General features: G+C 33.3%; 2 protein-coding genes across 2 annotated transcripts; both read right to left on the bottom strand.

Annotated features, from left to right (window-relative positions):
- Positions 1-245: 245 nt before the first annotated feature.
- Positions 246-9430, bottom strand: LOC133173732 (procathepsin L-like). Its single transcript, XM_061308755.1, has 8 exons — positions 9348-9430; positions 9058-9197; positions 8570-8675; positions 1811-1957; positions 1550-1667; positions 1244-1344; positions 799-1073; positions 246-591 (listed from the first exon to the last, which is right to left on the bottom strand). The coding sequence occupies exons 1-8, from the start codon at positions 9348-9350 to the stop codon at positions 492-494; spliced, it is 990 nt and encodes a 329-aa protein (XP_061164739.1). The 5' UTR covers positions 9351-9430; the 3' UTR covers positions 246-491.
- A 4893-nt stretch (positions 9431-14323) lies between these two features.
- Positions 14324-21058, bottom strand: LOC133173730 (procathepsin L-like). Its single transcript, XM_061308754.1, has 8 exons — positions 20998-21058; positions 20761-20900; positions 18487-18592; positions 16364-16510; positions 15999-16116; positions 15769-15869; positions 14868-15142; positions 14324-14430 (listed from the first exon to the last, which is right to left on the bottom strand). The coding sequence occupies exons 1-8, from the start codon at positions 20998-21000 to the stop codon at positions 14331-14333; spliced, it is 990 nt and encodes a 329-aa protein (XP_061164738.1). The 5' UTR covers positions 21001-21058; the 3' UTR covers positions 14324-14330.
- Positions 21059-21353: the final 295 nt, after the last annotated feature.

Raw genomic sequence — 21353 nt, 5'->3', positions numbered from 1 at the left:
TATAACACTGGCATTATTATTTTACATAAAAAGAGTGAAAAGTCGTTTAAAATAAATTGCAAAACAAAAGGTCAGCGATTGGTATTTGAGAACAGAGTATTCTGAATCTGCAAGGACTAGTGAAAATAGTGAATATAATATAAGTAAAAGTGAATGCGTCCAAAATAAAAGCACGAATCTGTGCATTTCCATATCACAATCAGCACTATTGCTCAGAAAACAATGAAAACAGAAAACAATGAAAACACATGAAGATCAGTATTTAATAATGAAATTCAGTGTTGATTACCTTAGCGAATTAAAACTTTAAACAAATGAATATTTAATTTTTAAAACAGTAGAAAAACAAAAGAAAAGAAAACAAACGACCAGACAAACAAATGGAAATAAGACAAGTTGATAAAAAGTTATGTCATTTCTTTAACGTAAATTCTTCAGTTAAATAATCTTTATTTCAACAACATATGCGTAAACTCCAAGGGAATATGTTGTCAAACCGTGGGATACATGGCTTCACTTGCGATTCCACACTGATTGTCCTTATTTCTGGACATCATTATGTAGCCGTCCATACCCCAAGATTTGCTCCAGCTGAAATTTGTTGAATTTATGTAATAAACTAAATCAGCTTGAAAGGCATGAAAACTGTTTCTCTGCAAAATTATATTTTGGCTCATTTGAATGACCATCTGATTAACCTTATAAATTATCTTTTATATTTCACATTTTCACATTGTCTTGTCTCAATTCAGCATGTTTAAACATTTCAAAAAGTAGTTGTTGGCGTACAATACTTGCCTGTTTTTTACAAGCCAATACTCATCTCCTTCATAAACACCGTACCCAACAACTAAGACGGCGTGGTCAAGCTGGCGTGTACTACATCTCTTTTCATTGTAAACACCCTCTTTGTACAAATGGAATGTCTTCACACTGGCGTCGATAGCAACCGAGATCGGGCCAACACTAGCCACTGCCTTCTGAAGCTGGAGCTCGTTACCAGAGGGAATATTAACTATGCCTGTACATTTTGCCCCAACGTTTGACGGCCTGAACTTGCATTTGAATTGATTCTTAAATTGTGAAATAAAAAAAATAAATTTGTCTAAGCGTATACCAATTGCACATTATTTTCACATTATTTGAAAAAAAATACATACATAATAGTATGTCATATCTAAAAGAATAATATTGTCAGTGTATAGTGATAGAAAACAAGTAGATGATATAAAATGCTTCGAACCTTTCCGACATAAGGGTAGGATTCTTCTGTGTCAATTCCACCGTTTTCTTTGATGTATTTGAAGGCCTCTTCTGGTAACCCCCCTTGACATCCATGGCTTTCTAAGTTTTTTTTAAAAGTTTTACTTAAATTTATAAACAAAACTTGAATGCATTTTGATATCTTATAAAGGGAAACTTTATAGCGGAGCAAAAACAAAATCAAAGTCTACTAGTTAAGTTGGAGTTTTTTTGTGCATGAATAATTTCAGAAGAATTATATAAGCTTTGCAATATTTTGCAAGGTCTATGATAAAAGATACTGTACTTTTGTCGCAGTCTAGAAGATTCTGTTCTGATAAAGAAACTAGTTTTCTTGTTTTCCGAAAGTGTTGTCCCTCCAGCGCACCAGTGGTTGAAAAAGCCCAGCATGATCCACATCTACCCTGTAAAATAAATCTGCTGACGCTTTACTTAAAGCCATTGTTGTGCTATTGAACAGCAGCGAGCAATCATATACATGTATGTGTATATTATGTACTCCTGTAAAAAAATCATTTTAGGACAGCTAAGAACATCAACAGCAAACCTGGTCTTTAACAGGAGTAACATAGCCCTTTGTTCTCCAGTCTACCGTATCTGGAAGCCTCAGGTTGTTGGGTGGTAGAAAAGTACTCCCATTCATAACACTAAAGCCCCTGGCTCCATTTAGAATTGCTGACACTTCTTCGCTGGTCTAAAATGCATACACAATACGACTCACATAGCGAATCTAGAGGGGTGGAGTGGGGTCGGGGGTCCGGACCCCCCCCCCCCCTGGAATTTGCAGAGTAATTAAAAGTATATACTGAAACAAATAAAAAATTACTTTGGACCCCCCCCCCTTTTAGAAAACGTGGAACCCACCATCACCACCACGGAATAGGAGTTTTTCACGTTTGGGAAATGGAATTTACGGGGGGGGTTGTTTTTTTATTTTTTGTTTTTTTGTTTTTTGTTTTTGTTTTTTGTTTGTTTGTTTTTTTTGCTCGTCAAGAAATTTTTGGGTTGGAAATTTTTTTACTAGGATGGACCCCCCCCCCCCTGGAAAAAGTTCCTGGATCCGCGCCTGACTCAGTCTTACCTAATGTACAGGTTGAAAGTAGAACAAACTCATTTTATTTTGAAAATGTCCAATTCAAAATTCTCCGTTTATTGTTAAACTCTATCAAATTTTCTTTACTTTTTTATAATGTCGTCGATATTTTTATAGTCATGTATATATTGGAACAGCTATTTATTATTCTGTTATCTTTGAGTTGTCATGTACACTATTAAGGATGGTGTCTAGTAACATGTTGGTTATTTTTCTTGTAATACTGATTTTCTCAAGTTCGCAAAACAAAATTATGGAATGTTTGTGAAACAGGAAAAAAAGGCATGTAACATTGGCTTCTTTTTATTGCCAAAGTGTCTTAACAGCTATCCTATTTTCTGACTTATCTTCCAATAGAGCTGTGACATTTTAGTATAGAACACTTAAATCGTCCATATCTGTTCCAAAGAGAGTAAACTCATTCTTTTTTGTTTAATAGAAACCGTCTTTTTTTTGTATTTATTTAAATTTTCCTGTAAGGAAATTCCTAATGTCTACAAATTTAGAAAACTAAGAAGAAGTATATTTTACCTGATTTCCCCTCATTATTTTCGAAGTTGTACATGCATATTAGCACACTAGTACCTCATACTCTTACAATATAAATTACTGTGTGGAGGAACATATTGACATAAAGTAAATCTGATCAAGAATATAAGAAAGAAATAACAAATTTCCATCATAAATAAGTAGAAGGTTGGAGCATCTTAATTTGCCGACATGAGAGAGACAATTAAAATTTTGCAAATCTTTGATGATTTATCTCTGGTCAATGGCGAACAATTTATTGATATTTCATTTTAACAATACTTTAGATAAAAATATAGTTTTCTCAATTTTATAAGATTCAGAAAGTCATCTGCTATATGAGTTTCATTTTGTTAACAAAGACAAGAGTATTTTTATGTTTTGAAAATTTAAACAACAATACAAAGCATATGTTTATTCTCATTCTCTTTTTCCCAACTTTAAGACTTTCTCTGTAAATCTCAAAAAAAAATTTAAAAAATGTAGGGCAAATACTTAGTCTGTTGTTCTCTATGAAATAAGAAGACAACAAAGAGTAAACAAACTCAAAAGTCCACTGGAACAATTCAAATTGGAAGCAGAGCAAAAGTCGGAGTTGGGATTCGGTGCAGTGGAGGAATACCGTTCACCGTTCACACTGACCGTGTGCTCCATGTCATGATCGGGTAAACGGAAAAAAATTCGTAGACAATTCAGTGTGAAAATAATGTCCTAACAACAATATTGTTGTTAGGACATTATTTTCACACTGAATTGTCTACGAATCATTCAACGTTCGACTTAACGATAAATTGTGTTTGCTAACAAGTCATTAAATAGAATACAGTATATTGTTATGTAAATAAGGGAAACTGACGATAGAAAAGATGAAATCATCACGATTATCATAAAGTTAAGTTCTAAGTTTTTCAAGTGTCTTTTTCTAGAAAAATATCAAAATACAGGCCCGTAGGAAGCAATTTCAGTTTGGGGTGCACAGCCATACATTTTCAGTTGAGGGGGCGCTATTGACTACTAAAATTCCTTGACAAGCAAAAAAAAAAAAAAAAAAAAAGTCATCAGACGTTTTTATTCAGGGGGCACATGCGTATAGTAGCTATGTTTTCTATAGTAATCTATATATCGGCAAAATTATTGGGGGGCACGCCCCCCTGTGCCCCCCCCCCCGGTTCCTACGGCCATGAAATATGAAGCAGATGTGTCAGACTCTGTTATGTCTTTTACTTTGAGTTCAAAGGGAATCAATGTAGGAATGAAAATGAAGATCGTTAATTAATAAAACGTCGTCGATATATCTAAATGTCGAATTGAAGGTCACGGCAAGAATGAATTCTGCTTCATATGATACAGAAACAGATTTAAAAAATAACAGGACGCAATAGTACCATGAGAATTCCAAGAGACTATTGGAAGACTTGATATCCAAAAAAAATGCATAGATATTATCAATCAGATACTCAAGCATCTTTTAAGTACCAACTTCGGAGTACTTGTACATTGAGATCTTTCAAAAGGTCGAGAAATTGTAATTAATTGCAATGATAATTTAAAACATTTGAAAGACAATATATACTAGTACTTTGTACTATATTTTTTCACAACTATCTAGAACTTAATGAAAATATCGATGCCGGAAATACTGTTTTGTTCCTACATTACGATTTTGAGTATTGCGTTATTCAAACTAATTGATGACGGAAATATTGCTATGTATGGAAGGGAATTACCGCCAAAAGTCTATTTATCTTGCTTTTATTCTTATTCTGCCTACTTCTTTATTCTTTGTTATTATTGTAACTATATGTCACTTTATTGTTTTCATATTCGTCTTTATATATACATTTCACTTTGAACTTTTTCATTCTTCATTTTGTCCTTACTTCTATGTTGCTTTATTCTTGTAAGTTCGTTCTTTTTTCTTTTAAATTGATACAGTTTCTTTAATAAATAACTATGATCATCTCTATTACAAATGTAAATTCAGTCACGCAAAGCATGAAGCGCATTCAACGAAGACGAATACAAGTAATGCGAATTTAATGCGGCATTATAACACTAGGTGACAGGCAATGTCCTATGCAGAGTTATCGTTCGTTCCTCTCTCAGACACCTCTGCAATGTATGAGCCGATGGTAGAGAGTGGGTGACAGGGTGTTCGCTGCGAGTGTTGGTAAAATTAGGTACGCAAACCCGGGCCGAGGTTATTCGAGATTTTTCAATTTTCTGCTATAATACTTTATCAATCGAACCCAAATTTTCAAGTTATGTTAGTTATAGGTTTATTTGTGTACGCGGTAAAATTGCTCCGAAATGCTCAATACTTTAGATTTTCTTGAAGAAAAATAATTGATTTCGAAGTTTTTGGAAGGCAGTATCAAGCTGACATTTTTAGTGGGGGTTTTTTTGGACAAAAATCTAATAAATTTATAAATTATTCTGGTGCTAAACATTATATTTTAACTATTTTAAAGCATTTCTTCTTTCAAATGTGCTTTTTTTGCTTTCAATAACACGTTTTAAGAAAATCTGCGTCATGAAAACTCCAAAATAATTGTGTATTTTATGTCACCTGAAAAATATAAGTAACTCTATTCAAGTTATTTGTTGGATGATTGAATTTCAGTTTAAGTGATGTAAAAAATATTAAATTTTTGATAATTACTAGTATACCCTTATAAATTGAGTTGTTTTTCAGGACCCCTATATATTCTTCCACTGAACTGACATTTCTTTATTTCAGGATAATAACTGTTCATACGCAGTCGCGTGATTTTGGGGACCGCGGGGCTAGTTTGGTTTCGGCCAACCCATAATGCTCTGCAAAGTAGTGCGGAACGTCATGGGTAGGCGTGGCCGGAACCAGGCTAGACAGGGGCATACTAGAAACTTCCCCCGGTTTTTATGAAAATATGTATTATTTTTTTGTATAAAAATAGCACTTTTCAATTAAGAAATAAATATCTCTAGTAAGCATACAGTGTTTGACATCAGAATAACTCAAAAAATTATTTTGTCAATGTCTCGTTTGACAAAAAATACGTAAAATGTCGGCTTGATATTGCCTACCCATCTTAGCAAAGTGGAAATCAAAAATCGCCAAAAAAAATCTAAAATATTGAGATTTTCAAAATATGAATACATGAATATAAATATTGGCATTTTTACAGCGAATACAGACAAAACTTAGAGACGTAGCATTGTTTTTGAAAGGGGCAGCCAGAGAAAAAAAAAATAACTTACCTAAAAATCTTGACAAGCAAAAAAAAAAAAAAACAAACAAACAAACAAAAACAAAAACAAAACAAACAAACAAAAAAAAAAGAAAAATTCTTCAAACTCGAAAATTCTACTTTGGGGGAGGGGGTCCAACTTCTTTCAGTACCAAATTTTACTCATATGTCAATACGTACATGGCCCTTGTTTGACTAAACTGCAACAAAAAGTGGGGGGGGGGGGGGGAGGGTCAACCAGACTTTCAATGAACATTTTCATTAGTAAAAAGTTATGGCTAGAAAAATGTTTGGTGGCCAGCCCCCACCCCCACCCCCCGCTACCGGTGTCATATAGTGAGACTTACCCCATAATGAGTCTTTCCCCCGGAAGTCTGACTATATAGTGAGACTTTCCCCTGGAGAAGTCTCACTATATAGCTAGTCTTCCGGGGGAAGTCTTACCATCTAGGCAGCCTTCAGGGCGAGCGACACCGGGTACATGTCTGAACCTATAACATACATCATTTGAAAATTTGGGTTCGATTGATAAAGTATTAAGGCAGAAAATTGAAAAATCTCGAATAACCTCGGCCCGGGTTTGCATACCTAATTTTAACAACACTCGCAGCGAACACCCTGCCACCTAGCGTTATAATGCCGCATTAAATTCACACTACTCATATTCGTCCTCGTTGAATGCGCTTCATGCTTTGCGTGACTGAATTTACATTTGTAATAGAGATGATCATAATTATTTATTAAAGAATCTGTATCAATTTAAAGAAAGAAGAACGAATTTACAAGAATAAAGCAACATAGAAGTAAGGACAAAATGAAGAATGAAAAAAGTTCAAAGTGACATGTAATAAAGACAAATATGAAAACAATAATAAAAGTGACATATAGTTACAACAAGAAAACATTGATGTAACCATCAATTGTCGCCCGGGAAATAAATAAAGTAAACGATGGAAATGAGTCTTGATCATCAAACCGCTTCGATATGTGTGAAAAAGGCATGCGTCTAAATGATGGCGACGATAGTAGAGAATATTTTGAAAACTTATAGTCGGATGAAAATCGAACAAAAACGATACCCTTTTAAACTTTATCAATTCCTCAAGTAAATGTTGGCTGCATAAAATATAATTTGAAACCAGACACATGCATCACCTATTTTCAAAAATGTCTTTCACTTTAAGATTATACATGTAAAACACGAACTGTGTGAAATACGTTTTTACGTTTTTATGCGATAAGTAAAATTCGATGTTCTAAAAAAAAGGACCTGTCGTTTTTTCGATAGTAAATGATAAGCAACTTTATATATTAAATATGAAAAACATATATATTTTTACAGATTCACTTTATGGAAGTAAAATTATTGTGTATCTCGTAATTTATAAAGGGAAAGAACATTCTGATTAACAATCTTTTTAATGTTTAGAAAACCTTTAATTCTGAATAACTTCTCCCACCTCTATCCCCATATACCAACACTTAAACTTATATGTATAGAGCAGCCCGGTCCTCCGGGCTGCAATAATAACAAAGAATAAAGAAGTAGGCAGAATAAGAATAAAAGCGAGATAAATAGACTTTTGGCGGTAATTCCCTTCCATAGCTATGTTTCTTGTAACGATCTTTTAAAAAATGCAACATTTGAAATTTGTCGTAATTTATGAATATATATTAATGGTACGACGTACTGCTACATAGAAAGATGAGCTGCTGACGGGAATTTTTAACTTATATTTCACATGGATAAAACTATAAAAAGAGAAACAAAAAAATCTTTTATATGAATTTCACTTGTTAGTTTGCTTTGTATTGTTTGAGAATTTTTCACTCATATTGAGATGGCCCCACTTGTCGGTGGAGGGCCTGTACTCGGCACTTACGGCCTTCGAGCAGTGAGGGATCATTTGCGTGCCAGCACCTATAATAAGACACGGGACTTCAGTTTTAACGGTCTCATCCGAAGGACCGGTCTCCACGTCCCACATTGGGATTTGGACCCGCGACATAAGGATCCACTCCTTACTCTGCGACTCTAGAGCAAACGCTCTAACAACTGCGCCATGCGGGTGACTGAATTCTACTTATAAAGTACACTTCAGTGAAATTAATTTTCGCAAGAATTTCACAGGAATTTCTCGTGAATTAAAAATAGTGCATGTGAAATGCAAGTGAAGCGCAATCGGACGTATTGTTCCCTATCATCATATTTCAATAATACAAAAGATAAGTATTGTGATAATTAGCACAGTACTGATTTTAATTCTTAAACTAAAGCTTTAAGTTTAATTATAGCTTCAATTAGAACGATATAAAAAAAAATCTTCAAAGTTTATATATTATATAATATATATATTATATAATATATACAGAAGTATTTATATATTATGTTTCAGGATCTCAAAAAAATGAACTTTTTGATGTCAAACATTTCAAAAACAGAAATATTAATTACCATGTCGCCATATTTATTCATTCCCAGTCTATAGCTGTGATGTCCCAGGTCAGCTTCAGTGTTATGTTTATTGATGAAATCAATGTTTTCTTTCCAAATCAACTTTCTAAAAAAAGAAATCAAGTACAGCAAATACTGTACGTGTACATAAATTGGCGTATTCAAAATTTAGCGCAATCACTGGGTATGGAGTTGTTGGCGAAATCATGAATTAGCGCTTTTGATGTCCGTGCCGTATATTGTATTTATAAATGATTTAGCGGTATTCATGAATTAGCGCATCGTTGTCTGCGCCATAGCCGCTAAAATACGAGGCCCGCTTTTTTAAGTACACATAAAGTAAAAACATGTCTTAATGAAATCGAGAAACGGTGCGTCAAAAAAGAAATATAACTATATTTAAACCAGATATAATATCAGTATATCAGTATTATTACAGATTTCTTTCCTGTGATAGATAAACATAAAACTAATAAATTTCCTCCAACCTTTCCTGTTCCTCCTGCTGAGAGTAGATTTTCCCATAGATATGTTTAAAGTCCTCCCATTCTTTATCCAGGAAGACATCAGAAAGACTGCCGTAGGAGGTACACACTAAGAACACGACGATCAGTAGACTCTTAACCATCTGTTTAAAAAAAAAAAAAAAAAAAAAAAAAAATTATGCATAATCCGTGCGTCTTATTACTCAGGTTCACTGGATAAAATAAATTAAATTCGAAATATCATAAATTAAATTAACTATTTTCAGTTCAAAGCCTCAGCTAAGGCAACTTACCATATTTCTACTGAAGAAAATGTGCAATAATGTGAAAAAGGGTGAATTTGTCACAGTCTGGTTTATGGCTGTGTCAATGTTGAGACTTTCAAGGCGGAAGTATATTTTACTTCACTATTTTCCCTACGACACCAAAAATTTCCGTCTTGTAATACCCTCGATGATTGCTATATTTAATACTGTCACATGACGACATTATTCAGTTAAAACCAGAAGATATTTACATATCTTATTTAGTCGCCCGTGTGGTTAGAGCGCTTGCTCTAGATTCGCGGTGTAAGGAGTTGATTTTATCGTGGCGGGTTTGAATCCAACTGCTGGACGTGGAGACCGGTACTTCGAATGAGACCGTATAAACCGAGGTCCCGTATTGCAGTAGATGCTGGCACGAAAAAGATCCCTTACTGCTAAATGGCCCTGAGTACCGATTATTGGTCTAAGTTTGCAGCCCTCCACCGGGAAATGGTGGCGTCTCCATATGAGTGAAAAATTCTCGAGAGGGGCTTTAAACAACAAACACTTTTTTTATTTACAAATAAAAGGGGGATACCTATGATTTAGCTTAAAAATAACCAAGTAAATCTAATAATCACCCCATTTTAAATTTTAAAATAGGACTTATATACAACATTGTAATGTAAATAAAAATTACATTGTAATGTAATAAAAATATTATTACATAAATTGATATATTTCTAAATAGAATGCAGAGGGGGCACTCGGGCATTTTGACCCACACTTTGAAAACCCGGGGACAACTTTTGTGTTTATGACCTCACAATACATTTCTCGTCTCTCCATTCTTAATGACATCACAAGTAACATTTGACGTCACTAATATTCGTTAAACTAGCAATTAACTTATGTAATAAAGATTTTATGACCAGAAATTTAAAGATATTTCTTTTGTATGAATTGGAAAAATAAATTAATACTACTAAAATATGTAATTAAAAAGTTTATCAACTGATATGGAGAAATATGCCCGCCCTCGGTCTTTCTGCAGATGCGAACTTCGCAAACGTTATCGCACACGAACCTAGGGTGGGCATGTTTCCCCATATTCAGTCAATAAACTTTAAATCATATAGAAGTTTTTATGAAATAGATAAATAACGTTACGATGTGATTATCAACTTTAATTTCACGAAAAGCTTTGCGTAACTATCACCAAGCTGATGTTAAGCATGCAAGTAAACCATGCTTGAAAAATACCGAACATATTCTTCAACATGTGCAAAGTATGAGGTCAAGTGATTTGAACGCACATTGACGTAACAATCCACCATAACATGCTTGACAATGAAAGAAATTAAAAAAATGCAAAAAATTAATATTCAAAAATATGTATATACATGTATAATGCTTTTTATTTCTCGAATCAGCTGACTTTTGGACAAGGAAGCTATAATATATTATGAATGAGGAAAGATTTTTTTCCATCTGAATGGGTTTTGTTATCTCTACATCAATAATGTAGTCTTTTTAGTATATGCTCTTAACCTAAATTATCTTTATATATGTTTTCAATGATTTCCATACATTATCACATTATTCTTCTTCTTAATTCCCTTTTATGCAATGTAAACGTTATGTGATATTCTCTATTATTTTCTTTTTGACGGTCATTTTGCCGAATTACAACGCAGACGTAACATATACATTGTAACATATAATCGCAAATTCTATGGTCGATACACTGACCTTGTTAGCAAGTACAAGCTGTTATGTCATTATTTTCACACTGACTTGTCTCTGAATATTTCAGTTTGCCCGATCAGGACAAGGAGTACACGGCGGTTGTGACAATTCGACAGGGGATGCTTATTCCTTCATGACACCTGATCCCACCTCTAATGATTTAGAGGTCCATGTTTGATCTGCTCTAAATTTTTATTGTTCGTATGGACTTTTGATCCTGATTACTGTTTGTCTTTTCATATCATTAATTTTTAAAAACTTTGTATAACCAATCCTTATGATAAATTAAAGAGATGGCTTTTTGATATCAAAGACACGATAAATTAAAGAGCTGGCTCTCTGACATCAAAGACAACCTTTTTCAATAAAAATGGAATCCAGAAAATTTCATCTCTTGTGATTGGTCATCTACAATCTTACTTCAATCTCGTTCAAAGTCAACATTTTGCAAATTATATGGCAGATGACCTTTGCAATTACGGTCTGTCTTTAGTTCAAATATATTGGCTGATGTATTTAATACAAATTGCTAGGTCATTTTTTAAGTAGTGAATTTGACTATCGATTATTTTGTTTACCGGAGCAAGACAGAGGTTACCGATTGACAGCGGTCGCTAACTCTTCCGTGACATCTGATTCCACCTCTGGTATTTTCAGAGGTCGGTGTTTGCTTTGTTTTAAAACTGATTGCATTATTTAATTGAAGTTTTGGCCATAAATACTTTCCATTATCTTTCATAAAGCTATACTCATCTAAAATTGTGAAATCTGCATTGAATTTCGTAAATATTTGATTTACATGTAATAAAATATATTTTCTCTCTTTATTTCAAATTCAGTATACTATCTTTGCAAAAAGCTAAAGCTCTGTAGTGGTAGACAAGTAGCTGATTCCCTTTCCTCATTTAAAAAAAACGCACATTTTGCGTTCCATGAAAGATTTTAATACTAATATTAATGCTGTCTTATGTTGTTTGACGGTGAGTCCTGTCTCTTCTTTACTTTTGCAAATATGTGTATCATTTGCAAGTTAAGGCAAAGGACTAAAATCATCATGCCCAGAAATTAGGATTTGAAGTCCTGATATTACCACTTGTACATTCCAAACTCCAAAATGGTTCATAGCATAGATATTGAACTTTCTATCAAGAGGATTAATCAGCTTTTCCAACAAACCCTGATATCATAAATTCCCACTACCTACCTTACAATATACATGCAGGACTGGTCTTTTTTTTTCAAAAAGAGAAACAGTGACTAATCAATGAATGTGAAGATAACGTACTTTGATCATGCTCAAAAGTCCATCAAATATATAAATTGCACTAACACAGACCTTTGCAAGGCTAGATTTAGGATCGAAGTCCTAAGTAAAGACAAAGTTAACTTTACAATCTATAGTGTTACCAGATACCATATTCCACAGCATTATTTGTGTATTAATATTTCGATATCTGATATATAAGTGTTTTCAAAGTTTACTAGCATCATAGACCAATATTCCATTTCATCTTTACAAACGTTTATGTTGGAAGCTAGGTATGTTTAAGAAATCCCATTGGTCTTGTTCGACAATTTAGTTCATATTTTTATTAGAATACTGCATGATACCTTCAGTGGACAAAGAGTAAGATGGAATGAAATATGGAAATAAGGAACAGTATTCAAGCTCAAAGTCCATTCAAACAATAAAAATCGAGAGCAGCGTAAACACAAACCTCCATAAATATCAGAGGTGAGATCAGATGCCATGGAGGAGTGGGCATTCCCTGCCCAACGGTCACATCAGCCGTGTACTTCTTGTCATGATCGGGAAAACGGAAAAATCTGTAGACAATTTAGTGTTTAGATAATAGCCTAATAATTAGTATGAAAAACATCAGTCAGCATTTGTCTTAAAGATGGATTGTATTTGCTTACAACGTCAGTGTATCGACCATAAAACTTGCGAAATAATGATTTCAAACGAGATTTTTGATATCCTTGTTTCATCAACTTGTTTGTTAATAACTTGCCTCGTTTTAGAAATTGTTCATACGTAGAGCATGCTCTTGCACATCGAATCAACTGGGAGACAAAAATTCCATAAGCAGGTGATAAGGATATATTGCTACATAAGTAAGGGAAGTTGACGATTGAAAAATTAAAGTCATCTAGTTTATCATTAAGCTTTGTTGTTAAGTTACCATCAAAGTCTTATTCTAGTAAAATGTTCAAATAAGATACAGATGTGTCAGACTCTGTGATATCCTATATTTCAAGCTTACTGGGATATATTGAGTCGGCATTTGAATTGAAGTAACTATTGTTAATTGATAATACCTCGTCGATATATCGAGTTAAAGGCCACAAGTGTTTTCCTCTTCTCATGTAGAAGTTTTTGAATATTTTCTTCTTCATATGAATACAAAAAAGGTCTACTAATAAGGGGGCGCAATTGGTACCAATGAGAATTCTAACAGATTATTAGAAGACCTAATCTCCAAAAACTACATACATGTAGATATTGTCAAACTTAAACTCAAGCATCTTTTTTAATATCAACTTAAGAGTACTTGTGTGTACAATCAGAATGTTTTTAACAAAATAAATTAGCCAATGACCGATGACAAGTTAAGTATATTTACGAGTTCCATTTTCATTGAAAAAGCAGCTGTCCATGACGTCAAAAAGCATTTAAGGACTTTAATTTATCGTAGGGAATGGTTGTATAAAGTGTTGAAAAGTCGTACGCTCTCCATAAATTGCAGGAATGATCGACATTTTACAATTTTTCAATCAGTCTCTTTGATCATTGTGATAAATGAGAGACAATAGATAAATAAATGCTTTTGCTTAAATGTGTTATTTAAAGTCGCAAGATGGAGAACAATTGCTTCATCAACTCCGATCAGTGTGGTGCGATCTCCCTACTTTACATCTATTCTTTCTTCCGCTTTGTTTCGTGCAAAAACAATTCGAATGAACATCAATATGACGGAGTATATTAAGTTATATGAAGCAAATTAGTGAACTTTTTTCACTTGTATTCCATTTATGCATTTCAATGATATAAATGTTGATAAATGTTGAGACTTTAATTATTATCTAAGATGGATAGAAAATACACATTTACATACAGAGATCCACACTTTTTTAATTTCACAAATTAGTCCTTTTTCACCATACGTTATTTTAATTTTTTCTTATTCAAGAAAATAAACATGCTACAAATACAAAATGAGATCCTTATTAATAGGTAACTCTTCACATATCATCACTCCTCCAACAGTCCCGTTTTCTTCACACAGTTGGATACACGGCATGGTTTGCAATTCCACACTGATTGTCCTTATTCCTGGACATCATTATGTAGCCATCCATACCCCACGATTTGTTCCAGCTGAAATTCATGATAACTTTTTTTTTAATCAAAATGCTTGTGTCATGAATGACATGTATACTTTGAAAAGTATGGGATTTTTTTTCGAATAATTCATTCATATATACCTCAACTATCTATTCTCAGCTTAAATAACATACTGAATTATACAATCTTTGAATTTCGTGAAGTTCAACTTTCGTGAATTTACTACCTATATGAACGAATATTTCATATAGGCCATATGTTTCATTAGGAGATTTCTTCAGATAATGTTGATCATCCACGACAACTGTACTCAAGGATTAAGATGATTCCGCAGAAGTCGAATGCATGCAAAATTAAGGAACATGTCACTTTAAGTTCCATTCTCTCAAACTTAATGAATTTATTCTTTGATTGGCAATAACTATTTTCCCTCACCCTCTCTCTTATTCCCTTTTTTCTCAAATACTTGCCTATTTTTTACCAGCCAGTAGTCTTTCCCCTGGTATACGCCATACCCAACAACCAACACAGCATGGTCAAATATGAGGCTACTGCAAGTGTCATCATCGTATACACCTTCTTTGTATAGATGGAATGTTTGCTTGCTTGCGTCAATACACACTGTGATTGGACCGACACTGGCCACTGCCTTCTGGAGGTTCAGCTCATTGCCGGGCGAAACCTGAACAAAGCCCGTACAAGTAGCCCCGACTTCTGACGGTCGGTATCGGCAAGTGTTCTTATCCTAAATATATAAAATTCTCATACTGTAAATATCATACTGTTATCATAAATTATCATACTGTTAATGTTAAGCATGTTTATGTTATCTTTTCTTTTTATTTGTGAAATATAAACAAAACATTAAGTCACATATAAATATATTTGGAAATATCAGAGGGTCATTGCCATAGCGCTTACAAAAATTACATTTCAGTTTAAAATTAATGCAAATTGAATCTAAAACAGGGATCTTCATTTGGACCCACCTAAGCTTAAGGACCGAGTCTTATCTCTAATCTTTCATCCAGTTTTTTTAAACACATTCTACTGTAATTTTTTATTCTCTGTTGATCCGTTTACTATTAATTTGATAACGAAAAAACTTGAATTGCTAATGCATGTAATATTTGAGAACGTATAGTGTCACTGTTCTTGATATTATTTTTCAAATATTCCACTGCTTATTCTTATGAAAACTTAAAACCCTATCTGTGCCCCCCCCCCTCCCAAACTAAACATAATTTAACAAAGTCAGACAATCAAACAGACAATGGACTCATTTCAAACAGATCAGCTCATTAAAGCTTCAGGTTTGGTGTATTAAGGATTATAAACAAATTGTCCATTTTCCATTCGTTTTATTTATACCGTTCCTTGGTATGGATAGGATTCTTCAGTATCAATTCCTCCATTGTTTTTAATGTACTGGTAAGCTTTCGATGGAAGTCCTCCACGGCATCCCATGTTCTCTAAATCATTAAATCATGCGTAATTTTTGTCTTAACCCAAAAGAACACTAGAAAATGATGTGTTTAGTATTCACATTTATATTTTCCAATTTTATATAAATAAAATAAATAAATGTACCCATGTGATACCTTTGCTACAATCAAGAAGATTCTGCTCGGACAAAGATACTAGTTTTCCTGTTTTACGAAAGTGTTGTCCCTCTAACCCACCAGTGGCTGAAAAAGCCCAACATGATCCACAATTACCCTGCAGATAAGGAAATTGATATGTTTTTCACAATTCTGTCATTTATTAACTATCTCAGGTTATTGTTAAAATCGGCATTCTAAGAACTCTTAAAAATATGTAAAAATATGAAAAAAAAATTTCAACAGAACAGAATCTTTTTGTTTCACATAATCTTTATTCTATTCTGTTTTGAATACATGCCTACATTTTCAAAATGGGAAGATGTACTAGCTGAATAACTTCCATTTAAAAATCAACAGCGAACCTGGTCTTTAACAGGAGTAACGTAGCCCTTTGATCTCCAGTCTACAGTGTCTGGAATCTTCAGATTGTTAGGTGGTAGGAATGTACTCCCATTGACAAGGCTGAAGCCCCTGGCACCGTTCAAGGTCGCTGACACCTCTTCACTCGTCTGTGAACCGCAGTGACAAAGATTTGGAAGGCATGCAGTGAATAAAATATTGGTAGAATGAAATTACAGTATAGAAATCATGCTTTTAACTAGTAATTCAAAATAACAGCCTAAAAAATAACTAAAATAAAATGATTTAAATTTTTTTCACTGGAATATTATTGCATTAGTTTATAGATTTCTCTTCATTAGATCGAAATTTGTCTTTGTTTCCTGTTCCTTACTATATTAAACACGTTGAATTCGACTTATTTTTCAGCAAAGATGGGCGAACAAGGCGAGCGGAATGCCTTTAGTGCAACATACATGAACGTAAAAATAAAATTTCAATTATCACCAAATTTTCTTTGATATTTCATCTAACATTAAAGTATACTTTATGTCAATCTCCACAATTGCGAAAACCGCACAAAAATTGAATGCAAAAAGGGTCATTTTCTCGTACTATAACACAATTTTTCGATATGAGTGGGTCTTCGCTCCATTTTTTGAAAGATTTTCCTCTAAGTTTACAAAAAATATATACATTTTTAGTATAAAAAACATGGACCAAAGACCCACTATACCTTAAAAATACACTTTTATGACACAAAATTCGCATCTTTCCTAGAAAAACTGAGTCCATTCAGTCAAGCGTCATATCACAAAGATGATTTATATGTCACTATTTATTAGGAGCTGTGTACCTTAGTGGTTAGCGTGTTAGTCTCGAAGGAGAATGATATTCAGGATTTCTATTTCTAGGAATGGACGATCAATGTTTTACAAAGGAATACATAGGGAAAAACTAAAAAAATCTTCCTCTCAAGAGCAGCAAACCCATGTTAAGTCATATTGATATGGAAGCATTCTCAGGTAGTGAAGATTCAAGTTTGTTGAAATCATGACCCCGGGGGATAAGGTGGGGGCCACAATGGGGGATCAAAATTTTTTCTAAGAATATATAGGGAAAATTTTTTTTAAAATCTTCTCAAGAATGGCAAAGCTATGATTATTCATTTTGAAAAGGAAGGATCCTCAGGTAGTCTAGATTCAAGTTTGTTCAAATCATGTTCCCCTAGGGGTAGGGTGGGGCCACAAGGGGGGATAAAGTTTTTACAAAGGAATATGTAGGGAAAAATCTTTAAAAAGTTTCTGCTCAAGAACAACAAAACCGTTTGTTATATTGATATGGAAGGTTTAAAATTCAAGTCCCCTCCCCATTTAAACTTTTCAATACTGAACTGATTTGTGCTTTTTCCTAGCCAATGTGATCGGGTGAGCGATGAGGCCCATGGGCCTCTTGTATTAACAATAGAATAATTTTTACCCAGAAAAGTTTTGTTTCATAAATTTCAATAACGAAAACTTTCAGATTGATATATCTGAAGCTATTAAGCATTCTACACGCCTTGTTCACCAATCACCTTTCACACTGACGAGGTTATTATGAATAACAGCGGGAAAAGAAAGTGGAACAGTGCACGTATGCCCATGAAAGGTTAAGGATTAATTTTACTAGGTTGACTGAAAAAATCTCGAATTGTACAAGGAACAAGAAACATTATCCTACACAATGTCTTTCAACACAACATCGTTTATCTTTAATTAAGCCTTAGGGATAAACTTTAAAATTATTTCGTGTCTATGGTTCTATCCCATGCAATTTTTCTACCTTATGAAGTGATTTTATGTGTTTTAGGTGTAAATAAATACTTTATATCCTCAAGGCAAAGCACGTCTAATAAAATTTAGAAATCAAAACAAGATTGGAACACAAAGTCCATGTTTTAGTAGAACTAAGTTTGTTTAGTACTGCGTAATCAGAAAAAAAGTATTTTTTTGATACTTTGACTTCAAAATCAAAAGGTTAATTGATATATTCACTAAATATTTATTTAAGTGTGTTACAAAGTTCGGAGCAATTTTTAAAATAACAAATTTTCCTGAAATGAAAACTCTCTACATGCAGCAGTACGAATGAAATGGAAGATTACCATGTCGCCATATTTATTCATTCCCAATCTATAGCTATGGTGTCCCAGGTCAGCTTTAATATTGTGTTTATTGATGACATCAAGATTCTGTCGCCATATTAATTTTCTATGAAAATAAAATTAATTTATTAAAATTTGATCCATATAATAAGAAAAACAAAAAAGAAATCTGAAAAATAAGATTTATTATACTCCATACTCCCCAAAGTCAATTCTTATGTATACCAGAGCAATGCTTTAAACTGATGCAGTTTGTTTTTAGAGTGCATATTTCTATAAAGAAAAATACTTATAGGTGTAAACGTAATTTTCTTTCTTGTCAAGATATGGAGATTTGATATTTACAAAATTTAATATTTCAGATCTCGTGGGGGAAAAGTTGAAATAAGTAATTAAAATAAAATTTTGCGAACTTGTTTTGTACCTTGAGACAAATACTTTTGGCATTGGATAAGAACGTGTGGAATACATTGTATAAAGTTGAGTCTAAAGTGAAAATCGAAGCAAAGAAAACATTAAATATTCTTTTCTGTTAAAATTTTAACATTATATCTGATTATGGGAAATCTTAAAGCTTTCAGTCTGTGCAGAATTTACTTCAAAATATTTATATAAGGTAAAATAAATAGATGCAAAGGGGTTATATCGCACCCTGTCCGTGTAACCTCTTCAGTTTCAGTTCTCAAGTCATGTATGGAAGCAAATTTAAAATGCTCGAGTATGATGTCAACATCGTTAAAAGAAAATCAAATGTCGATTTTAAAAACTCAAAGAACTTTCCAAAAATTAAAAAAATCACATTTTTTTAAAATCAGAATATCAAAACGTATAACTTTTCTACACTTTATACAACCATTCCTCACGATAAGTAATAAACTATACTTTTCGATATCATAGACAATTCTTCAATTAAAATGGAAATTAGAAATTTTCATATCTTGTGACTGGTCATCAACAAAATTACTTTGCTAAAAAGAACTCAGGTACTATGAAACTGTTATTAAAAGGATGCTGGTGTTCCTTATGTAGTCGCTGGAGACCAATTCTTCCAACAAACTGTTGGAATTTCGATGGGCTCTTATTGTGCTTCTATATAAGCTGACCTGTTTTTATTTTCCTATGAAGCAGATTTTATTCAAAAACTTATACATGAGACAAAGAAAACACTTGCTGTAGCCCTCAACTCGACATTTGGATATATCGACTACGTTTTATCAATTAACAATACTTGCTTCAATTTATTTGTCGATTCGATATATCTGTTTCATATCTGGATGTTTTATTGACTAAATAAATGTTAATGTTACAGGGATTTCAACAACTCCGTTTAAAGTCAGCATTTCGTAAATCTTATGGGCGTTTTACTGATTATCTTAGCAAGTATAATCTATCAGATGGTCGTATTTTGACTGAAACATTTCATACCAATTGTTAAATTTTTAGGCCTTTCTTTTTATACTAAAGTTTGACTACGGAATATTTCGTCTACCTGATCAATACATAGGGCTTAGGGCGGATGTGACCGGTCGACAGGAGATGCTTACTCCTCCATGGCACCTGATTCCACCTCTAAATATTGAGGTCCGTGTTTGCTCTGCTCCAAATTTGTATCATTTCATTGGACTTTCGAGATTGAATACTGTTCGTTATCTTCATATTTCATTACTCCTCCTAGGCACCTAATTCCACATCTGGAATTTTCGGGTGTTATGTCCTGTTAACAGAACTTTTTTTTTACATGATCACTCTCCGATATCGTCAGCTTTTTCATTCGACATGAATAGGATTAAAAGAGATTTCACATGACGCAAAGTCGTTGTCGTCTATCAACATATATCTATAGGTAACTACAAGGCATCACGTGGTGATATGATTTATAAAATCATATGCACTATTAATTTATATATAATCTTTCCTGTTGCTATATATTGTTATATTTTCCACAACATAAAGTGCTATATGCTATTCACTAAGGTCTAGGACTCACTTGCCGACCTGTTTGTAAGGCACATGAAGTACATATATGTTGTTAGCATATATTTGTTCTGGTCTGTACTGTATAATGCTGTCACATTTTAGTCATTATTATTTCGTTGTTCCTTTTTCCTCCCCATATTTCATTTGTCTATATTTTTACATGTGACTTGTCGACTGCCCTGCAGTGCATACTGATATTACAATCTTTAATGAGGTGTTCATGAACTCAGCATGATTAAGTCACACTAAAATTGCTTTTAGCTGGACTATATATTGTAAAACACGAAATCAGCTTACCTCCTGTTTTCCTCCTGCTGAGAGTAGATTTTCCCATAGACACGTTTAAAGTCCTCCCATTCTTTATCCAGGAAGACATCAGAAAGACTGCCGTAGCAGGTACACACCAAGAACACGACGAGGAGTAAAAATTTAATTACCTGTAAATAATAACAATAGGAAACCTAACACCTGTGTGTTAATTAGAGATATATCACAGATTTAATTGATAAAGGAATCTTCTCTTTTCTTACTTACCATGCTGTTTAAAACGAGGAAGACTTAGATTGAAACAGGAAGTTTCCTGTCGATCTGTAATAAAGTTTCGGTCACGAGTCAAAAATATTTTGACAATCGAGGATATATTACACTAAAACATTTAAATGAATCATCGTAATTGAAAACTGCAATGTCAAGTTTGTTAATCTTTATAGACAATAAAGCCTGTGTTCATTTCTTGGTTAAAAAAAAAGAATGACATCTTACCTGTTGTAGCTATTGTTAAGCCTGATAAGGAAATACTTCTCTCCCGTTTAAATAATTCTGAATGTACTTTGATAGGCATTGTTTATTAATAGGACAACTTAAGATCTCAAGTGCTCTAAATATGGCAT

Source organism: Saccostrea echinata, unplaced genomic scaffold (genome assembly GCF_033153115.1).
Source record: "Saccostrea echinata isolate AGI-Se365-2 ecotype Australia unplaced genomic scaffold, CSIRO_AGI_Sech_v1 ptg000056l, whole genome shotgun sequence".
Taxonomy (NCBI): domain Eukaryota; kingdom Metazoa; phylum Mollusca; class Bivalvia; order Ostreida; family Ostreidae; genus Saccostrea; species Saccostrea echinata.
Note: the sequence above shows the minus strand (reverse complement) of the source record. Positions and strands in the feature narration are given on the sequence as shown.

What these genes read in the sequence shown, in the direction of transcription:
- LOC133173732 (XM_061308755.1), bottom strand. An exon ending in TGAATAAATATGGCGACATG is followed by an intron (nt 1,958 to 8,569) that starts GTAATTAATATT and finishes TATGCATTTTAG; the next exon opens with ACCAGCGAAGAAGTGTCAGC. An exon ending in TTACTCCTGTTAAAGACCAG is followed by an intron (nt 1,668 to 1,810) that starts GTTTGCTGTTGA and finishes TTTATTTTACAG; the next exon opens with GGTAGATGTGGATCATGCTG.
- LOC133173730 (XM_061308754.1), bottom strand. An exon ending in TCTTCTTGATTGTAGCAAAG is followed by an intron (nt 15,870 to 15,998) that starts GTATCACATGGG and finishes TTAATGATTTAG; the next exon opens with AGAACATGGGATGCCGTGGA. An exon ending in TACTGGCTGGTAAAAAATAG is followed by an intron (nt 14,431 to 14,867) that starts GCAAGTATTTGA and finishes CATGAATTTCAG; the next exon opens with CTGGAACAAATCGTGGGGTA.